This window comes from Mastacembelus armatus, chromosome 16 (assembly GCF_900324485.2).
Source record: "Mastacembelus armatus chromosome 16, fMasArm1.2, whole genome shotgun sequence".
NCBI classification, from domain to species: Eukaryota; Metazoa; Chordata; class Actinopteri; order Synbranchiformes; family Mastacembelidae; genus Mastacembelus; species Mastacembelus armatus.
This window is the reverse complement of record NC_046648.1, coordinates 9,097,703-9,115,483: the sequence shown is the minus strand read 5'-3', so window position 1 is coordinate 9,115,483 and position 17,781 is coordinate 9,097,703. Positions and strand designations below refer to the sequence as shown.

Genomic DNA, 17,781 nt, shown 5'->3' with positions numbered 1-17,781 from the left:
GAAACATTTAAACCCAATTCAGCCTGTCTGTTCAGACAGTCTTTAGTTTTTGATGGCTGGGCTTTTCAATAGTTAAATACATAACAGATAAGACGTCTTTAAATTAGCAAATGAAACATTTTAAACAACTGATATGCATGTAGTTAAATGAATGGGCGGGATGTATGTTTTATGATGTATAAACCTAAGCTGTTTAATCTGATAAAAGTTACTGAATTGCATACACTCTTAAATCTGTATATATACACAAAAATTTACCCCCCCACCCCTCCATATCCCCAATCGGAAACCATTGATACACATCTTATCAACCTGCTGCTTTTTTCCAATGTGTACACATCTGCATGGCAGAACTGCTGTGAAGATCAATGTGCAGCTGTGCACTGGCCTGCAGTCTAAGGGTCATTTTACATTAAGACCCAATCTGCTAATTGCATAGTCAAATAAACACAAGCAAACATCATGCGAGTCATGAGAGGTTTCAAAGTGGATTTTCTTCAACTTTGTCAGCAGATATCTGTCCCACAGATACTCATTAAACTGCACAGAGCAGCGGTGAGAGGTCACGCAGGCCTATTACTTCCTCAAAGTCCTATTATACATACATATGGTCATAATACAAATATTAAAGTTACTTTATCTTATGGCTTTGTCCAACCGCAAGAACATGCACAGAATATCATTTTGGATCTTGGTGTTGTCTGACAGCAGCTCATTTATCCAAATGCTGATATCAAAAGACTGACAGGTTTCAAGGACCGAAGTTAACTGAGCACAGTTCAGGGAACATGCGTTTATCCTGACAGCCTGTAGGGGGAAACACTTGGCTGTAGTATCCTACTGTCTGCCTATTGTACTATATAAATGGCTAGTGGTGGTACAAAAGTAAATTTGCATAGCAAAATGTTGTGGAAAGAAAAATATATTATTTGTCTTGTCTTTCGAACATATGATCATCACTTACAGTACAGATCGGTAGAGTGCATGTGGCTCAGTTCCACTGTATTGCTCTGGGGACATCCTAAAGCTTCCTGCCTTTGTTTACTCAGTTCTGGTGCGGTGTTTTGCATAGGTCCAAGACGTGTAGAGGTGTAGCAACTCATGCAGCAGGGAGCAGGGGCAGGAGTTTCAGATGTATTTGTTGGCTAGGTTCTGAACATCGTTCTTAGTGTATTCTGTGCTCTCCACAGCCGACAAATGCTCAAACAGCTGGGTCACATGGCGATGCTCGTCCTTCTCCAGCAGCATCAGTGCAACCTATAATATTATTGAGGTAATATTATATCACTAAACAAGTAGTGCTGACTGTCTTAAATGCTGTAAGACATTTTTATGTGCGATTTACAAAGAAACATCAATGTGTCTTTTCAGATTGCAGGTGTTTCTGGGTCACAAAACCTTATTTGAATCTGTCTTACCGAGAACCTGTCTGCAGTGTGCAGAGACTTGAGGTGCTGGTAGACCAGGTTGGGGTCTGTCTTCAGGAGGTGGGAGTCCAGCGCCTGCATGATGAAGTTGATGGTGTGTCCGTCCAGCTGGGTGCTCAGGTACTGTGGAAGCAGGTCAGGGGCTATGGAAGCCAGTAGGTCAGCACAGGCCGCTGTGTTTCCACTACAGCGAGCTGCGTTCAGAGCCTGGCCAAACTCATAGGCGTTGGTCGGCTGGAGGTTGACGGTAATGTCCTCCCCTGTGCAGCTGCTTTCTGAGTTAGGAATGACCGTTGTTTCTTCATCACCTTCAATCTGAGGATGAAGTTAAAGAAGAAACATAAAGGATTAGATAGAGACGATTTAAACTAGAAGTTACTGTTTGCATAGAAAGTGTTTGAGAGCTGGTGCTCTTCCTCCAGTTTGAAGCTCTCACAAACACACAATCATACATCCAGCAGATGATTTTAGGTCCAAAACTGACTCATGTCTTAACAAGGTAACAGTCAAAGCTTAGAGTGATGGAGGGTGAGATGTTCTCTATGTAGATCACTCCTGAAGATGTCTGCTGTTTATTGCTGGGCAGGTAGATTTCACACTGGCTTGTTTACTAATTACTATGTGGGGATTGATAAGTGTGATGTGACAGCCTATGTCTGTGTGCATATAGGAAGCAGAACAATGAGCTACAGTGTTAGGGGATATCTTGAATTCATTGTTAATATATAGGCTCTAATATTTGTAACTGTAAGACCTCAAAGAGTGAATTTCCTGGAAAAAGAAAAACCACTGCATCCGCAGCTCACAGGCCTGAGCCACGCTGCCTCCTTCATTATGTCACTTTCCTCCCAAACACTGACACACACCGTACAAACAAATCCACCATGTATAGCTAAGAATAACAGTTGTGGATATGCTTATTATAAGGACAGGAAAAAGACAATTTACTCTCTCCAAGTGAACACTGCACAGGGTGTGTCTTCCAGCCTGGTTAACTCATAAATAAAAAAAGTATGTGTGTTTCTACCTCTGTGATGGGGACAGTCCTCCTGTGTCTGGCTGGTGAGGTGTTGGCCAGACTCTGTCTAAGCAGCACTGTGACCTCCTCCAGCTCTTTATCAGCCTCCTTCACGTTGGGGTCCAGCTGCAGCACTTCCTGCAGGTCAGAGCTGCATGCCAGGTAGTCCTGTTGGATGTAAAGACAAAGCACAGCTCTATGACTGAAACCATTATAATGCAATATTTTGCACAGGGGAAAGGGAAATATAAATGAAATGGCATTTTAAATGAACACATTCCCTTCGCTTCATTGTCTGTGCACCTTGAGGCCTTTATTGGCCAGGGCTCGTCGGTAGAAGGCCTTTTTATTGGTTGGTTCAAGTTTCAGTGCTGCATCACAGTCCTGCTTGGCCTCAGTAAACCTGTCCAGCTTCAAGTAGCACAGTGCTCTGTAAATACACACCCACACGCACAAACACACACACCAGAAACTAATCTTATTCAATGCATGTCTAAAGGACATCTTTAGCTGTGACTGTGAATCAGACTTTATAATAAAGGATGAAGGGATGAAAATGATCATTTTCAAGAGACAAACTTTGCATGTGTGAACTAAGTTTTTTTTTATCATCTTCATGACAGTGGTGTCAGTGTTTTCAGTCTAATGGGTCTCTGCAGTTGTGAAGTAGTAGCATCTGGCTGTTTGCTCTGGTGTGGCTGTACATACAAAGTCTTTGTGTAGCACATCTTAATAAACATACGCAAACCTGAACACACAATAGGACATTTTTCATCAACATCGTTTTCTCTACCACATCATCAACTCACCCACAATTGTGAAACAGTAGGCGGGATGTGGAGCAGCAGAAAATGGAGTCTTTCTGCATTTCTGTTTCAGTGTCAGATAAAATTACAGCTGCTGTATGTAGAGTTCTGATCTTACCAACAGCACATACTAATTTACAACCAGTGGCAGACTGATGCTTCTTGATTGTTTGGGTGTTTTCTGCCATTTCTCCTTTATGAAGAAATAAACCATGAGAAGTGTGGACTGTCATGAAGCAGTGAGGACCTGAAAGTGAAAGGGATCACAGCATTGTTGGTTGTGTTCGCTGTGAGCTGAGACTGAGGCCTCTAACCTGTTGGTGTAGATAGCACACTCTTCTGGCTTTAGCTTAAGGCATTCGCTGTACTTTCCCAGTGCATCCTGGTATTGGCCCATCCTCACAAAGTCATTCCCTTCTTGCTTCAAAGCAGTAAAACGGACTTCTGCTTTTCTTTCTGGAAGACAAAGTAAAGTGGTGACTATTTTTTACTGCTTACTTATAAGACCAGTCAAACTGATGAAACCATGAATCCACATTAACACTTGCAATGCAAGTGAACTGAACCGACTTCCCTTATTTTTCTAAAATAAGGAAATGTGCCAGTCTAGTGTACTTGGGGTTTTGAACCCTTGAATTTAATGCTGTGCTTGCTGGATGTGAGACATGACAGTTAAGTCAGCAATCAGTTACAGTGTGAACTAAAGGCTAATCAATCTGCTGCAGAGTCTTCTGGGAGAAACACTGTGGCGGCAGGTCTGTTCTTCCACCGCAGTTTAAAACAGGGAGTGGAGAAACCGTGTGGTCAGTGAAATTTGAATGTATCAAGGTAACACATTTACATGAGATTCTCAGACCACTGTCAGCTTGTGACTTGAATTTATTGCAAAAAGAACATTTTGTGCCAAACTTCACACAAGTATGAACCCCATGTTTCTATGTATTTAGGAATTTTTTTTTTTTTCTTTTTTCACACAAACCTGCATCCCTGGCAACCTTCTCTGCTCTGGCTTGAAGAACCTCTGCAGTGGGTGGCTCCTCTCTGGGGTGCTGCTGAGCTGACAGAGGCACCAGGGGAATCTCCGGAAGTTTCTCTCTCCACTCTGGACCGTCCTGCTCAATCAGCAGCCGGGTGATCCTGGAAGAGGGCACACATCAGCTGATATGTGGATCTTACACATGAACATACATTAAGTACAAGTGGAATATACCATTCATGGCCCTCACTGGAAAGATATTCCAAAGACTGACAGAAAGAAGCTAATAAAAGTGTACAGCATTAGCACCAACAGATGACTCTGGCTCTCCTGAGCACAAAGCATCAAGGTGAGTTTCTGTATTGCGTAACAGTGACCGAACATGCAATCAGAGAGCCTTAATTAGCCTCTAGCTGGAACTGCTTTTGACCAGCTTCTAAATGCGTTAGTCACTAATTAGACTGTGTGCTTGTCCATTTGACTTGTTTTAATTTAGAAGGGTATTCATGATCACTGGAATAACCAACATGGGCACTGTAAAAGTCACTCAAATGCTGGCTTTGTATTGTCAATTAACATTCTTTCTGTCATATGTGTGTTTTAGTTCTCACATTTCCCTGCACTTTGACATCTCTCAGCTCAGTTAAGAGGGGAAGGCTAATACCTGTTGACGCTGTCGTGTGCTGCCTGCACACTAATGTCTATCTGCAGGACGGTCTTGTAATCCACGTAGGCCTTTCTGTAGCGCTCCAGGGACTCGTAAGCCATGGCCCGGCGCAGGAGGGGTTTGAGAGAGAATGACTGCAGTTCAAGTGCACTGGTTGGTATAAATAGATGAGATGAGACAGGAGCATAGGATCAAGTCTGCGGCCCCTGCTCTAGATGCTAGTCTTGCAGAGTGTTGTCACTACATGTAGAATCATTACACATGATTTTAAGTGAACCTGTTGTTGCATGTAAACTGTTACCTAAATGTCCTGTGCTGCCCTAGAAGTTAAATGTAAACATACATTCCTTAGTTTCTAATTTTGAAACCTCTTCTAAAGAGATTAACTGAAATGTTGTATAAGACACCCCAGTGGAAATATCTTCATAAAACATCAGCAATAGGCTACTGAGGAATGTTGGATTTTCAAGATAAGACCTGGTGTAAACTGTGAACATTGCACTGACACCCAGAGCAAACATTACTTCTTTACTCATCTAAATGTATGAGTTCACCTTGTGCAGTCCTGGATGCAGTCTTGACAGTTGCCATCTTTCAGGTAACAAGCTGCTCTATTGGAATAGAGAATACAGAGATCCTCTGGACTATCAATGGCTGCACAAAAAGAAACAAATATCAACATATAAATGTAAACACTTTGGAAACTTGTTTCACAGATAAATAGTAATGTGAAATCCCACTGAAACTGGCTGTAAAGGTGGCATGTATTCAAATAGGCTTTCAAAAATCTTTTGTCTGTATAGAGTATGAATCATTCACTGGTTACAGGCTGAATTGGACAGTTTAATGTGTTCTGACCTGACGGAGAAGGACCGAGGAAACATGGAAGTACTGCTAGAAAAGAACAGGGATTTTGATTTAAAGGTTGGTGTCTGTTGTATTGCCAGTATCTAGTCACACACACCTTTATTGCCATGTATGGTGGTATGTTGCAATGATGGGTTTCTATAAATAAAAATTTGTTTTTGCATTGGAAGTCTGACTTTCAAAAGCCCTCAGTGGTACCACACTAATCCAAAAGCTGCATTCACACAAACATTTACAGATGCAACAAATCTGTGTATTCATGTGCTCACCAATTTTCTTGTTTGTTTTCCTTGTAACTTTTCCATTGAACTTGAAACCTGAGGTAAGAGTCTAGACGCCACATACATTAAACTAAAGGCCTACTCTTTCAAGAGCAGCACGAAGTGCTGAAGCTGCTGGACGGTAGTTTACGCCTGGTTCCAGGGCTGACAAGTTGAAAAATATAAGGCAGACGAGGACTTGTCAAACAAATTGTTGGACATTATCTTCTGAATGTTGGCATTAAACTTGCTCTCATCTTGTATTTGTTTTTCTTCTCCACTTGCCTTACAGGAATTTACTGTTTGATTATTATTACTGAAACATGCAGATCAGATAGACCTGTACTGTGTATTACAGACAGAGCAACACTTTTCTGCTACGCTAAAGAGAGGCAGCTTAACATGCCACCTCATCAGAGGAAATCAGATTATGGGTGATGACACAGTGGGGGCAGTGATGATGACGTCTCAGCAACTGTTCACATTTTTAGGTAAGTGTGACAGTAGATCATATACAGTATGTTTGCTATAAACTAAGACAATCTGTATATTAACAAAAATGATTTTGAAACTACAAAAATGATAGCTGACATGTCAATATCACGTTTCTCTTTCATTTTGTTTTTGAAGTGTGCCTCTTTGACAGTCTGCTGACATGCTGCATGTTTAAGTGATTTAATGGGGTTAATAGAGTGCATTTTCATCTTTGTTCTGAGCTGCAGTCTGCATGGTCCTTGAATGATGTCGACATCACATCATTTTCACATCCGTGAGCACAGTGGGTAGTGAATAATTACAGCAGTCCACTGAAAGAGAAAGTATGTTTGATGGTGGGTGAGCCTGACAAGCAGCAGCTTCTTTCCCCCCACGAACTGCTACCTCTCTGTAAGAATTATAGCTGCAGTTCCCTGAGATTCAATTTCACAGTGAGAGGTTAGTGATCATGTGACCTGGACAGACCTAAGCTGAGAGGCTTAGCGCCAGGGTGAGGCTAAAACAAAAACACTGTCCCTATACATTAGGGGACAAAGCCACTGACTACACCAGTTCACCTCTTGTACATCTCTTATGAAATCTTTTAAGACTTAAGATTGTATGTACACTAAAAAGGACTGTTGATGGTAGCCATGATTTTTGTCGTTCAATTTAACAATTAATATTTTTTATATTGTAAAATCCTGCAGTGTGAAAAAATAAATGGAAGCACTAGCAAGGTCATGACCTTTGGTTTACAATTGCATTGGCTGGTTACAGGAAAAATATTTCTTCAAGTGGGTGAGACTGGTGGTGAATCATTAAATTATGCTGTTTGTTTCTTGTCACGGCATGTTAAACACACATTGACGCCACTATAAATGTTACCTGTTTACTCACATGGAGGCAGACAATCATCATGCATATATCAACCAAATTCTTATACAGTATGTGACTGAATTAAAAGCCACCTCAGACTATAATAACAGGAAGAGTCTTAACTGTGAGCACTCTACAGTCCTACCTGAATCTGTATAGCCTTGAATGGCTTGTGAGTATTTCTCCAGTGCATCGGAGAATTGTCCATTTTTAAACAGCAGGTTTCCTTCATTTTTTAGCCGGGCCAAGGGTGGGGGTAGAGCTCCACATGGGGCATCAAGGTTGACAGTTTCCACTGCAGTTCCTCCAACCAGAGTTCCCTTACTGCTGCTGCTCTGATCAGCTTGGACTGAAGCTGTAGAGCTCCTCTTGTTCGTTCCGTTGGTTACCTTTTCCTTAGACTCCTGTGTGGCTTTGTACTTGTCGGCACTGCCTCCTTTGCTCCTCCAATGCCCATGGTGGGAGTTATTGGACTCACTGTGAGGACCCCCGTCCCCTCTGCTTTGGGGCTTTTTTTGAGCGTTACCCATGTCTCCTCTTTCCGCAGGAGCAGCTGAGGTCTCCTCCCCTCCCACAGGCTGGCTAGGTTCAACCGGACAAACTAGAAGGGAAAGGAAGGGAGGGAGAGAGAGAGGTAGACAGAGCGAACGGAGGGCACACCCAGCGGAAGAAGTGAGCAGTTACATCACAGGGGGGTGGGTTGTACACACATGACACACTACTTCAAAGAGGGAGTTCCAGGAAGCAGCCACTCACAAAAGTGAATTACGAAAGCAATGGTTGGGGGTAGGGCAGACCACACATGCACACACAGTGTGTCACATTATCCAGTAGGACAAGGGGAGTTTCCTCTATCTATAGCACGCTGCACAGAAAATGAAAATGACTAATTCACTACTACCAGAAATGATAAAAGCCTCCTTAAATGTTTTCTAAAAATTGTGAGTGACTTTAAAGGGTAAATCCTGTACAAAGCAACTACAATGAAGGGTAAACTAAGCACAAATATATGAACATACTACAGAGGGTCTAAAAATGACAGATTAGTTATTGTTAAAAAATACTGACAACTTGTAGTTTTGAAGAAGATAGTATTCATAGATTTAAATTGAAATGCCAAGTTTTTAACTAGGGGAATAATACTGTTAAGTTGATCTGTCTATCTTTAAAATAAGATAGGCATACCCTAATTTAAATGAATAGAAATAGATTTCTGAATGGTTTATGGGGATTATGAATGGCCACTGGCTTGTTTATAGTGTCTGCCTATGTGTAAATCAAGGACAGAGATATTGATTATGGAGGGCACTCTAAAAATCCTACCAGTCAGTTCTGCTTTTGGCTCATTGTTAGGGTTGTCATCTTCCTCTTCTACTTCTTGGATGAAGATTTTTTTACCTTTGTTTTGATGATGTGGTTGACATTTCTTTAGCTTCTCTATATCAGACAGAAGTTGCTAAATCACAAATAATAAGAGCACATTAAAAATGGTAACAATCATCCATATCCTATTGAGTTTTTTGTAAAGTCTGTGTGTCAAGATAAAAGGAAAATCTATTCCATTCACCAACATTAAAAATCCTTATATAATTAAACATATATTGTCCTCCAAGGTGGTGAGAAAATAAATCACATCCTGAGCTTCTGACCTCCTCTAACACAGGATTAAAACCTTTACTCTTTGTTTACATCAATGCTAAACTACATATGATATGATTGATTTCTTGCAGCAGCTGCAATATGTTTTCAAATTCCCTGATCACACACAAACACACTGACACCTAGTGGACAAACGGGCTACTGCCATGTAATCACCATGCCTCAGTGCTTTTGTCACATACTGTGGCTGCAGCATTCTGCGGCTCTTCCATAAGCACCACCCTCAAGTCTTCAGCAGCCAGCTGGAAGTTGCCCATGTACTTGTGTACAGTGGCACGACGAAAGAGGGCTGATGGTAATAAGGTACAAACACTAATGAAACTGTGTTCTAAGTTATACCTAAAGAATGTAAAGTCTGTTTGAAAGTATTGTACTCTAGTACAACAGTATGTTCTACAAAAAGGAAAGCACCTTTCATATTGCCTGGTTCCAGCTTCAGCACACTTTGGCAGTCTCTCATGGCATTGTGCCAGTGCTTGAGATTGATCTCTGCCTGGGCTCTGTTGTTGTACGCAGCCACAGTTGGAATAATGGAAAGGCTCCTACAATAGAAGACAAAAATAAAACAGATCTTTCTTTATAATAAGTTGATGGACAAGCAGTCGGATGTACATTAAAAAGACAGCAGTCCAATTAAATGTCAGATATAATCATATATCCCTTCAAGAAAACAAAATATTTTTTAAATATTTCTGTAAAAAATGAGTAATTCTAAGAAGCTTACCTGGAATAGTATGCAATTGCCTCCTCATAATCGCTTGCTCTGAAAGCTTCATTGCCTTTGACCTTTTCACGATTTGCCAGGAGGAGCTTCTCCTGTTGTCGCAGCACTGGATGTATTGTAAAAGCCCACATATTTCACACCCAAACAACCTAAGTACTGTATACACAACACTTTGCAATGCCCATAAAATTAATATGAGATTCTATACATAATATATTACATGTGGCATCCACTTTTGTCTTGATTTGTCCTGTGTTTACGGTGGCTGGTGGAGATTTTTTGACCACATTCCCATCAGTTTTTTCACATTCCTTTTCCACATCAAATCTGAAAAATGAGTGAAATATATTTGGGTAAGAGATTATCTTCTGCAAAATGATTCTCTAGAACAGCTTAAACATTTTAACCATGAATCACCTAAGGTCTTAGCCAAGTATAAGTGGCTTCAGCTACTCTAAACAGTGGACTCTTTCTTCTGAATATAGTAGACAAATGTAGAAACATGACTCACTTGTCCCATTCTCTATAATCCCGTGGGAGGGGGTGTTTTGAAGAATTCCTCTTTTCTTTCGAATGTGAAGTCTGCCATAACATTTAATGTTACTTTTTTTTACTTGTATACATACATATTGTGTACAGCATTGGAGACATTTTTTACCTGACTGAGTGGAACAGAGCAATTAGAGCCTCGTATAGGTGGGATATCTTTATCAACTAGATCATCAAAATCTGACTGCTGTCTTAGTGAAGTTTCAGCCTTTTTGGTTTCTTCTTGCCATGTCTGTAATGCACAAGGCAGTAAATATTACAGTGTGTGTGACTAGAAAGTGTGTGTGACTAGAAAGAGAAGTAAGCTGAATCTATAAAACACTACAATGTACAACATACCTTTAACTCATCAACAATTTGGCTCCACTCATCTTTAGAAAGGCTGGCCGCTGTGGCTACACAGTTTTCTTTCCTGAGAGTGTGACTTTTAGGGTACAGTTTCTCCAAATGACTCTCACAAAACTGGATTAGATGAGGGTAAATGCCCTCTTCACCAGACCTTTGCACAAAGTAAAAACACAAAGTTCTTTTAAACCTCAAATTCTTAGCAATATTTTCAGTAAGGTTTTCCAGACTGTATTGAATTTTGATGTGCTCTATTATCCTGATGTAATTGGTTACAGGTAGCATAGAATATATTTTCTATATTGCATATGCATTTTCACATGACGACAACACAAACTTCATCGAATTATCTCAATGGAGATCACCAACAATACAAAGGGGATCTTTGAAAGTATTTGATCTGATTATTCAAACGTAAAATCAGTTCTGCCTCATTCTATGGTGTATCATCCCTTCACCCATTTTCATTTCTCAGATTTTCCCGTTTTAGACAAAAATCAAGAACACACATAGCTAACAAAATCATGACCCACTTTCCATGTTTTTCCTCAGATTTAATGAAGTCAATGAATGCACTGATGATACGTGGACTTCACACCTTAACCTTGGGAATGTGGGTTTTACCTCAGTACTTTCAAGATCTTCTCCAGGTATTTTACATCTTTGCATTTTTCAATGTAATCATAATCCAGGTGCTCCACAGGGACCTTCCCCCTGGAGGTAATGCTGGTGGACTGGTTTTGAAGAGAGAAAACTGCATCTGCACTCATGCCTGGTAAGAATTTCAGGTTATTTAATATGTCACAGTGTTGTTCTATCAGTATCACACCTGGTAGCTCTAAAAGGTGTAGTTAGCTATAACCTTTTCAAATTTAACCTTTTGATTTTACCATTAGAAAGGCTCTTAACTGTTTGACAGGCCTCTAGACAGTGCCTAAACTTGTCACCTGCTGTTAATTAGCCTAAATATCATTTATAAATGCTTGTATTTCTCCACATATAATATAGCATTAGTTAAAGAAGTAATTTATGAATAACTCTCAACCATATTATCATATAATAATTATATAATAATCATCGACTACACATAAAAACGATCCAGTTAACGTTATATTTGAGTTTTGACTATCACCTAAACCAAACGAGTTGTTTGTCCCGGCTACGAATAAAAACAATCTAGTCTATTTTAGTTTGAGTATAGTTAGCTGTTTCTGAGTTTAGCTAACTAGCTAGCTACTTGGCAAAGCGAAAAGTGAAAAAACGGAGCTAACGCTAGCTAACTCAGCATTATCTAACTAACGTCATCTTAAACAATTAAAACGTATTAGGACAGTGTTAGTTTTTATCTAATTCTGGCCTACTGTTAATTTAGCAGCGTTATGATAAAACGTGAGGTATATATTCGCCTCGTTAGCATCATTTTCTACTAAAAACTTGTTAAGTTTAAAGAAATAACGTCACCTGCAGCCATTCGGTCCGACGCGATGTGTGTTGCTATGGTAACCACAAACCAAATCGGAAACACGTGACGCCCTCAGCCGTGGGCTCCAAATTTGAAAACGTGGCTGGTCGTTGTCTGTGTAGGGAGTCTTTAGCAAACAGACACGACGACCAGGGGTGCAAGCGGAGGTCTACAACTGGGTCTGGTTCTACGGTCTTTGCACTAGTTGGTATGTTTTCTATTTACGTGTGTAAAGCTCAGTATTATTTCGTTTTTTGGCGGTTTATGAATAACTAACTAACATTAGGCCACTACCAAGGTGGGCAGGAGACTAACATTAGCGGTAATAGCATGTTGAATGTACGTTAGCATAACGCATTACGGAGTGTATCTCTGTTTATAAATTAAGATTAACCACCATAAATTAAAGTAATGGCTCTTATAGAAGGGTCTGTGTGAGAGAAAATGTGTACATGAGCTGATGGTACCTAAAGGGAGCAGCCGAAAGAAGAAGAAGAAGTTGTTTATGTTCTGGATCTATCTTTATATGCGTTTTAATAATAATATCACTTTCTACGTTATAGTTTTTTGACATGGGGTACACTTATCAAGCTCAATTGCTAACTAATTAGTCTGCAAGCTAGCTGCTTTGCCCTGCGGTAAATTAATGTAACTGCGAATAAAATATTCTTAATACACATGAATCCCTGGGGTCCTCTGGGGTACACCCGATTGGCTCGGGTGTTCCTCTGGGCGGCTACAGCTGACTTTATAGCGGCATGGAGAGCACGCAGAGCGGGGATTTAAATGGACAACGCGCTCTTGCATAGCAACGCCCCTGGAACATCTGAGATTGGTTGTTGTTGAACCAGCTGATTTTCTTTGACACTTTGTGTCATTCAACTTGCAATTGAGAAACTATCATAAATCCCGCCTGTGTTTGGAAGGTCTTATTTTGAAGGAGGTGCTTTTGTTTTGGATTCACTCACAGCAGAGCACTAATTATTTCAAAAACATTACCCTACCATCTACCACAACATCTACTACTCAAGTGTAGATAGCGTAGGTGTGTGTGCGCTATATACTTCAAGCATTAACAAAAATTTTTTTCTTTTTTGTAATAATTGGTGCTCTGCTTGGTGAGTCCAAAATAAAAGCACCTCATTAGAAACTAGACGATGCAATTTCTGAAGAAATTGCGTTGGGATTGCTGACCACTGCAAAAAGCTTGAGGCAAACTGCGTCGCTGGCTACTAAACAGCTGAAGCATGTTTTGAATTGCCTGATGCAGTTGGAATATTCAAGAACTATGAACTGTAGTAAGGGGGCTTTCAGGGCTTTTATTTTAGAATCTGGACTTCATTTTGAATATTCTTTATACTTTACAAAAATGTAACATCTTCCTATAAATAACTGTAGACTTTTATTGTGAAAGTCTGACCATGTCTTGGGATCAGACACCATGGCTGACATTAAAAATGGCCTCAGTTGGTGCCTGGAGCTGTTATGTCCATTTTCAGATCATGTTACTGTTTCAGGTTTTTTTTTTTTTTTTTTTTTTTGAGAAAATGCTATAAAAAGGTTTTCATTTTGAAAGGACTAAGTGCTGCAAGAGACTCATGGGGCATTATACTAGATTTTGATTAATCAAAAACCACAACAGATATCAAAAAGCTGAATACAATACTAATAGATGAAAGCCTTCTGACCTGTTTAAAGATCGAATAGTGTTTCTAGCTGAAAGTATGCTGACACAGTTAAAGAGGGAACATTCTCTCCATTCATTTCAATGGGACAAAAAATTTGAAAAAAGCTGAATATCTTAAAAAATATAAAAGATATCAAAAAGTTGAATGCAAGCAGAAGTGTCCTTTAAAAAGCAGAATATTTTGATATGTGAACGGTCTTTCTAGCACAAAGTATGCAGAAAGATTTAGTGACCGAAAAAAAACGGCGGAATAATAAAAAGAAAAATGATAAAGACACAGGATAGTGTGAATTCTGAATCAGCATTCACACTAATAATAAAGAGAAAAAATGAAGAGCATATCTTGGGCAATAAGACTTTGCAAGCACAGGTGGTATTTAAGATAGCTTAGCTTTGTTCTGTCATATTTGTACTTGGTGTACCTGAGTCTGGTTTGACCGTAACACTTTAGTCTTTAGTCACCAGTCAGGCACACTTAATGCTATCCTAGTTTCTTTAATGCCATCTTGCTCATTTACCTTGGAATATGTGCTGTTTTTTTGTTGTCTGCAGGTCACTTGGCACCCTCCTGACTTCTCTGTGAATTCTGTTTTTGGGCCATAGTTTGAACTCAGGAGGAAAATGCAGTGCACGCCTGAGTCAAACATCTACCTTGAGAGCTGCAAAGGCCAGCAGTGCTTTGAGGACTGCTCTGACAGTGGATACTCAGGTGTGTTCCACAGTCCACGGCACTTCAATGGTGTTGACTCCACTCCTGCAGAATACAACGAAACACCTAAAGAAAACCTCAGGCTTTCTGTCACACCAAAAGAGAGAACAAGAGAACCAGTCGCCTTTTTGGAAAAAGACTCCCGCGGGGTACATCGGCCACCAGCAGTCAGTTGGTGTGAAACTCCTAAAGTATATAAAAGAGATGCCCCATTACGACACAGACTTTTGTTGGGCAAACCTTCCACAGATGTCAAAACTGACAATGTTAGATCACCATGCACCAGAAAGGCTGACTCCTCTATCAGTACCAGGTCTGAACATTGGCTCAGTGCTTCATTTGACTCTCTAGACAGTGTGATGGAGGCTTTGGCATCAAGCACTTTAAAACTGGAGCAGGATGTGCCATTATCTGGTAGGAAACGTCGTCTCCTTTTCTCACAGGTCAGGACCTCTACTCTTGAAGATGGTAAACTCAACGCTGGTCACCCTTCTAATTTTGAGAGCATTTCACTCTCAGATGCTGATTTTAGTGAGAGTTTTTGTTCCTCTGATCAAAGTAGTATTGGGACACCATGCTTTAGTGAATTACTGCCTGCATCATCAAATGAAGAAAATCAGTCACCAGTCACTAGTGTGACAAATAACCTACATGAGACCTTAAGCATTTCCTACACACCATCATCCACCCATACACCCACATATATCAGGTATGTGTTTTTTTTTTTTTTCGTTTGTTTTTTTTTTTAAGCATTTGGCTTTCAAAATGTTGTCAGCTATATACTTCAACAATTAACAAAAATGATCTTTAGTATAATATAAAGACTAAAAAGAAAACGTGCCTATAATAATTCCCCTCTAACTCTGCAACAGGTCTGCGTGTGAAGACAGTGGTTTCAGTTCCCTTGATAAATCTCAAGATTCCTCAGTGGACCATGATGGTTCATTTCAGGAGCTGCTGCTGTCTGCCTCTAGAAAAAAATGTGAAACCCCAAATGGGGCAGAAACAAAGCGGCGCTCCCGTTTGCAGCGTCAGAACAGGCTTTCTACACTTAAAGAAGGGGGCTCTCAGTCTGAAGATGACCTAGTGGATAGAAAACATGAACATGCTGATCAGAGCCAATATAAGGATGTTTTTGCTGACATTACCACCCCTTGCAGTTTCCTTTCTGCTAAAAGTGGTAATGGCACCACCTCTGATGGTGTGGCCTCTGCAAACCAAGACTATGCTACACCTCTGAGAGAGACCATAGCCAAGCCAGAAAGCACAGCATCTTTTAGCACAGCTCCTACTAATCCAAATGTCACTCCACTGAGGACAACCCCAGTTAATCTCTCACTGACCCCAGCTTTGCAGCTGGTTCATGCTATGTGCCAGCAGCGAGCCCAGATGTTTATTGGCCAAAGCCCAAGCTGGAAAGAACAGCTGAAGTACACAGCAGCACTGGCAAAGACTCCGGTGACATTCAGGACCACTATGCCATTGGCAGGACTGATCGGCAGGAAGATGGGTATAGGGAAGGTGGACATACTCACAGAGCTTAAGAAGAGGGACCTCAGGCACATTCTAGCTGTCATATTTAATCATCTGACCCCTGAGAGTATTCACAGGTGAGGAGTTGCTATACAAAGCAAAATCATAATTTATGTTATTCAGTCCACCTTACACTTCCCAAAGGTCAAGTAGCTCCTTCCACAGTTAAAAAAAAAAAAAACTAACATCTTTTTTCTTATAACTTATTAGTCAGATTTTTTTTTTTAAATAAATTAATGGAAGCACTAATTAAGGACACAGCTTGTTTAATACTGGTGCAGTGAGAGTTAAAAATATTTCCCTGAATATGTGTTTTGACAGGTGTGGTCAGGTGTGCAAAAGCTGGAATGAAATTATTCAGCAGGACAAGCAAACTAGCTTCAGGAGAAGAAGCCACCTGAGTGAAATGGAGGCTACTCTTGAGGTAGGGAATGTCGTATTGGTCACTGTTGGCTGGCCAAAACTCACTGTGTACCGGTGTTATATCGGACATTGTGCCTAATGTTGTACCTCAAGGAGGTATATTCTCTATCATCTCATGTATCACAGCAGAAATAAACCTCCTACTTTCTACTGTGAACTTACAGCTTGGTGGTGCTGCCCATGTGCCTGATGCGGACACCAGACTGAGTTTGCTTAAGAGGTCGGCCCTTAAGACGGTTCAGGCTCAGTCCAGGACCTCCAGCTATTGCACCCCAAAATCAGAAAATAGCACTTTAACCCAATTACAGCACAGTGCCTCACATTCGGGCATCAAGAGCAAACGGGATGAATTTCTAGAAGTGAGTTTCGTTATGTTAATATAATAATAGTAAACCTACTCAAAACTGAGACATGACACTATAATTTACTCTTTATTATTTTATTTCACATTGAATGTACTGAAGCTCAGAGCCTGATGAACAGAATGTATAACTGTCCAAATGCTATTTCCATATGTTAAGTAATACTTTAAAAATGTCAATGGGCTTTCCACACTGCCTTCTGAAGGTGAGAAGACATTTACAGTCAGTCCATCTAACTTCCCCCCCCCCCCCCTTTCAGGTTGCCAAAACCCTCTTCAATGATGAGTGCCTCAAGCCTTGCCCTCGGTGTCAGCATCCTGCAAGGTGTCACTCAGTGAAAGGGGAAGGTGTGTGCAGTAGAGATAACTGTGGTTTCCAGTTTTGCACAGCATGCTTGTGTGCTTTTCATGGCTCTAGAGAGTGTGGCAGCCAGTCTGTAGGCCGTCGTAAAAAGGACATCATTCTTCCAGGAAGTGCTCAAAGCAAGCGAAATGTTAGGAGACTATGATTGGAGTGAGCTGTATTACTCCTTACTATGCCGAAGACACTTTAGCATTTTTTTTTTCTCTTCCAAATGGTGAAAACAATGCTTGGCAGCAAGCAAACTGATGTGTAGCCAGTACATGATAGCAACTTCTGTACTCATCAATTTGTCTTTGTGCCTGTCTATGTACTGTATTTTCTTTTTTTTTTAACACAATTGTTATTTGTGTTTTTAATTATGAATGTGAAGGAAGGAGCATCAGCAGTTTGATTACATTTTGCTGTTGAACTTCTCTATATGCATTGCTGATCTGTACTGAATGGTTTTGAAATTCTTTTGATATTTTCAACTTTTACTAATGTGTTTTCAGATAAGTTTTAAAATAAATTAGATTTTTTTTTTTTTTTTAGACTTGTCACTGTCTCATTTTGAGGGTCTCCACTGTAGTCATACAAATTTTTTCAGTGTTT

The 17,781-nt window shown here is 40.3% G+C and overlaps 2 protein-coding genes across 3 annotated transcripts; one reads left to right on the top strand and one right to left on the bottom strand.

The window, feature by feature from the left end:
• Positions 1-333: 333 nt before the first annotated feature.
• Positions 334-12,139, bottom strand: LOC113122303 (sperm-associated antigen 1-like). The gene is made up of 19 exons (XM_026293543.1): positions 12,113-12,139; positions 11,276-11,423; positions 10,646-10,805; positions 10,416-10,538; positions 10,269-10,339; positions 9,978-10,084; positions 9,758-9,863; positions 9,445-9,575; positions 9,216-9,322; positions 8,698-8,830; positions 7,520-7,975; positions 5,449-5,548; positions 4,892-5,044; positions 4,231-4,388; positions 3,566-3,707; positions 2,749-2,875; positions 2,455-2,613; positions 1,419-1,742; positions 334-1,257 (listed from the first exon to the last, which is right to left on the bottom strand). The coding sequence occupies exons 1-19, from the start codon at positions 12,120-12,122 to the stop codon at positions 1,129-1,131; spliced, it is 2,844 nt and encodes a 947-aa protein (XP_026149328.1). The 5' UTR covers positions 12,123-12,139; the 3' UTR covers positions 334-1,128.
• Positions 7,919-17,712, top strand: fbxo43 (F-box protein 43). 2 transcript variants are annotated; one of them, XM_033325607.1, is made up of 8 exons: positions 8,019-8,046; positions 11,204-11,264; positions 11,344-11,426; positions 14,415-15,218; positions 15,382-16,119; positions 16,364-16,466; positions 16,630-16,824; positions 17,087-17,712. In XM_033325607.1, exons 4-8 carry the CDS (start codon positions 14,422-14,424, stop codon positions 17,333-17,335), a joined length of 2,082 nt encoding a protein of 693 aa, XP_033181498.1. In that variant the 5' UTR covers positions 8,019-8,046; positions 11,204-11,264; positions 11,344-11,426; positions 14,415-14,421; the 3' UTR covers positions 17,336-17,712. The 2 variants fall into 2 exon arrangements, with proteins under 2 accessions (XP_026149330.1, XP_033181498.1); XM_026293545.2 differs by lacking the exon at positions 11,344-11,426 and having other exon boundaries at positions 7,919-8,046; positions 11,204-11,301.
• Positions 17,713-17,781: the final 69 nt, after the last annotated feature.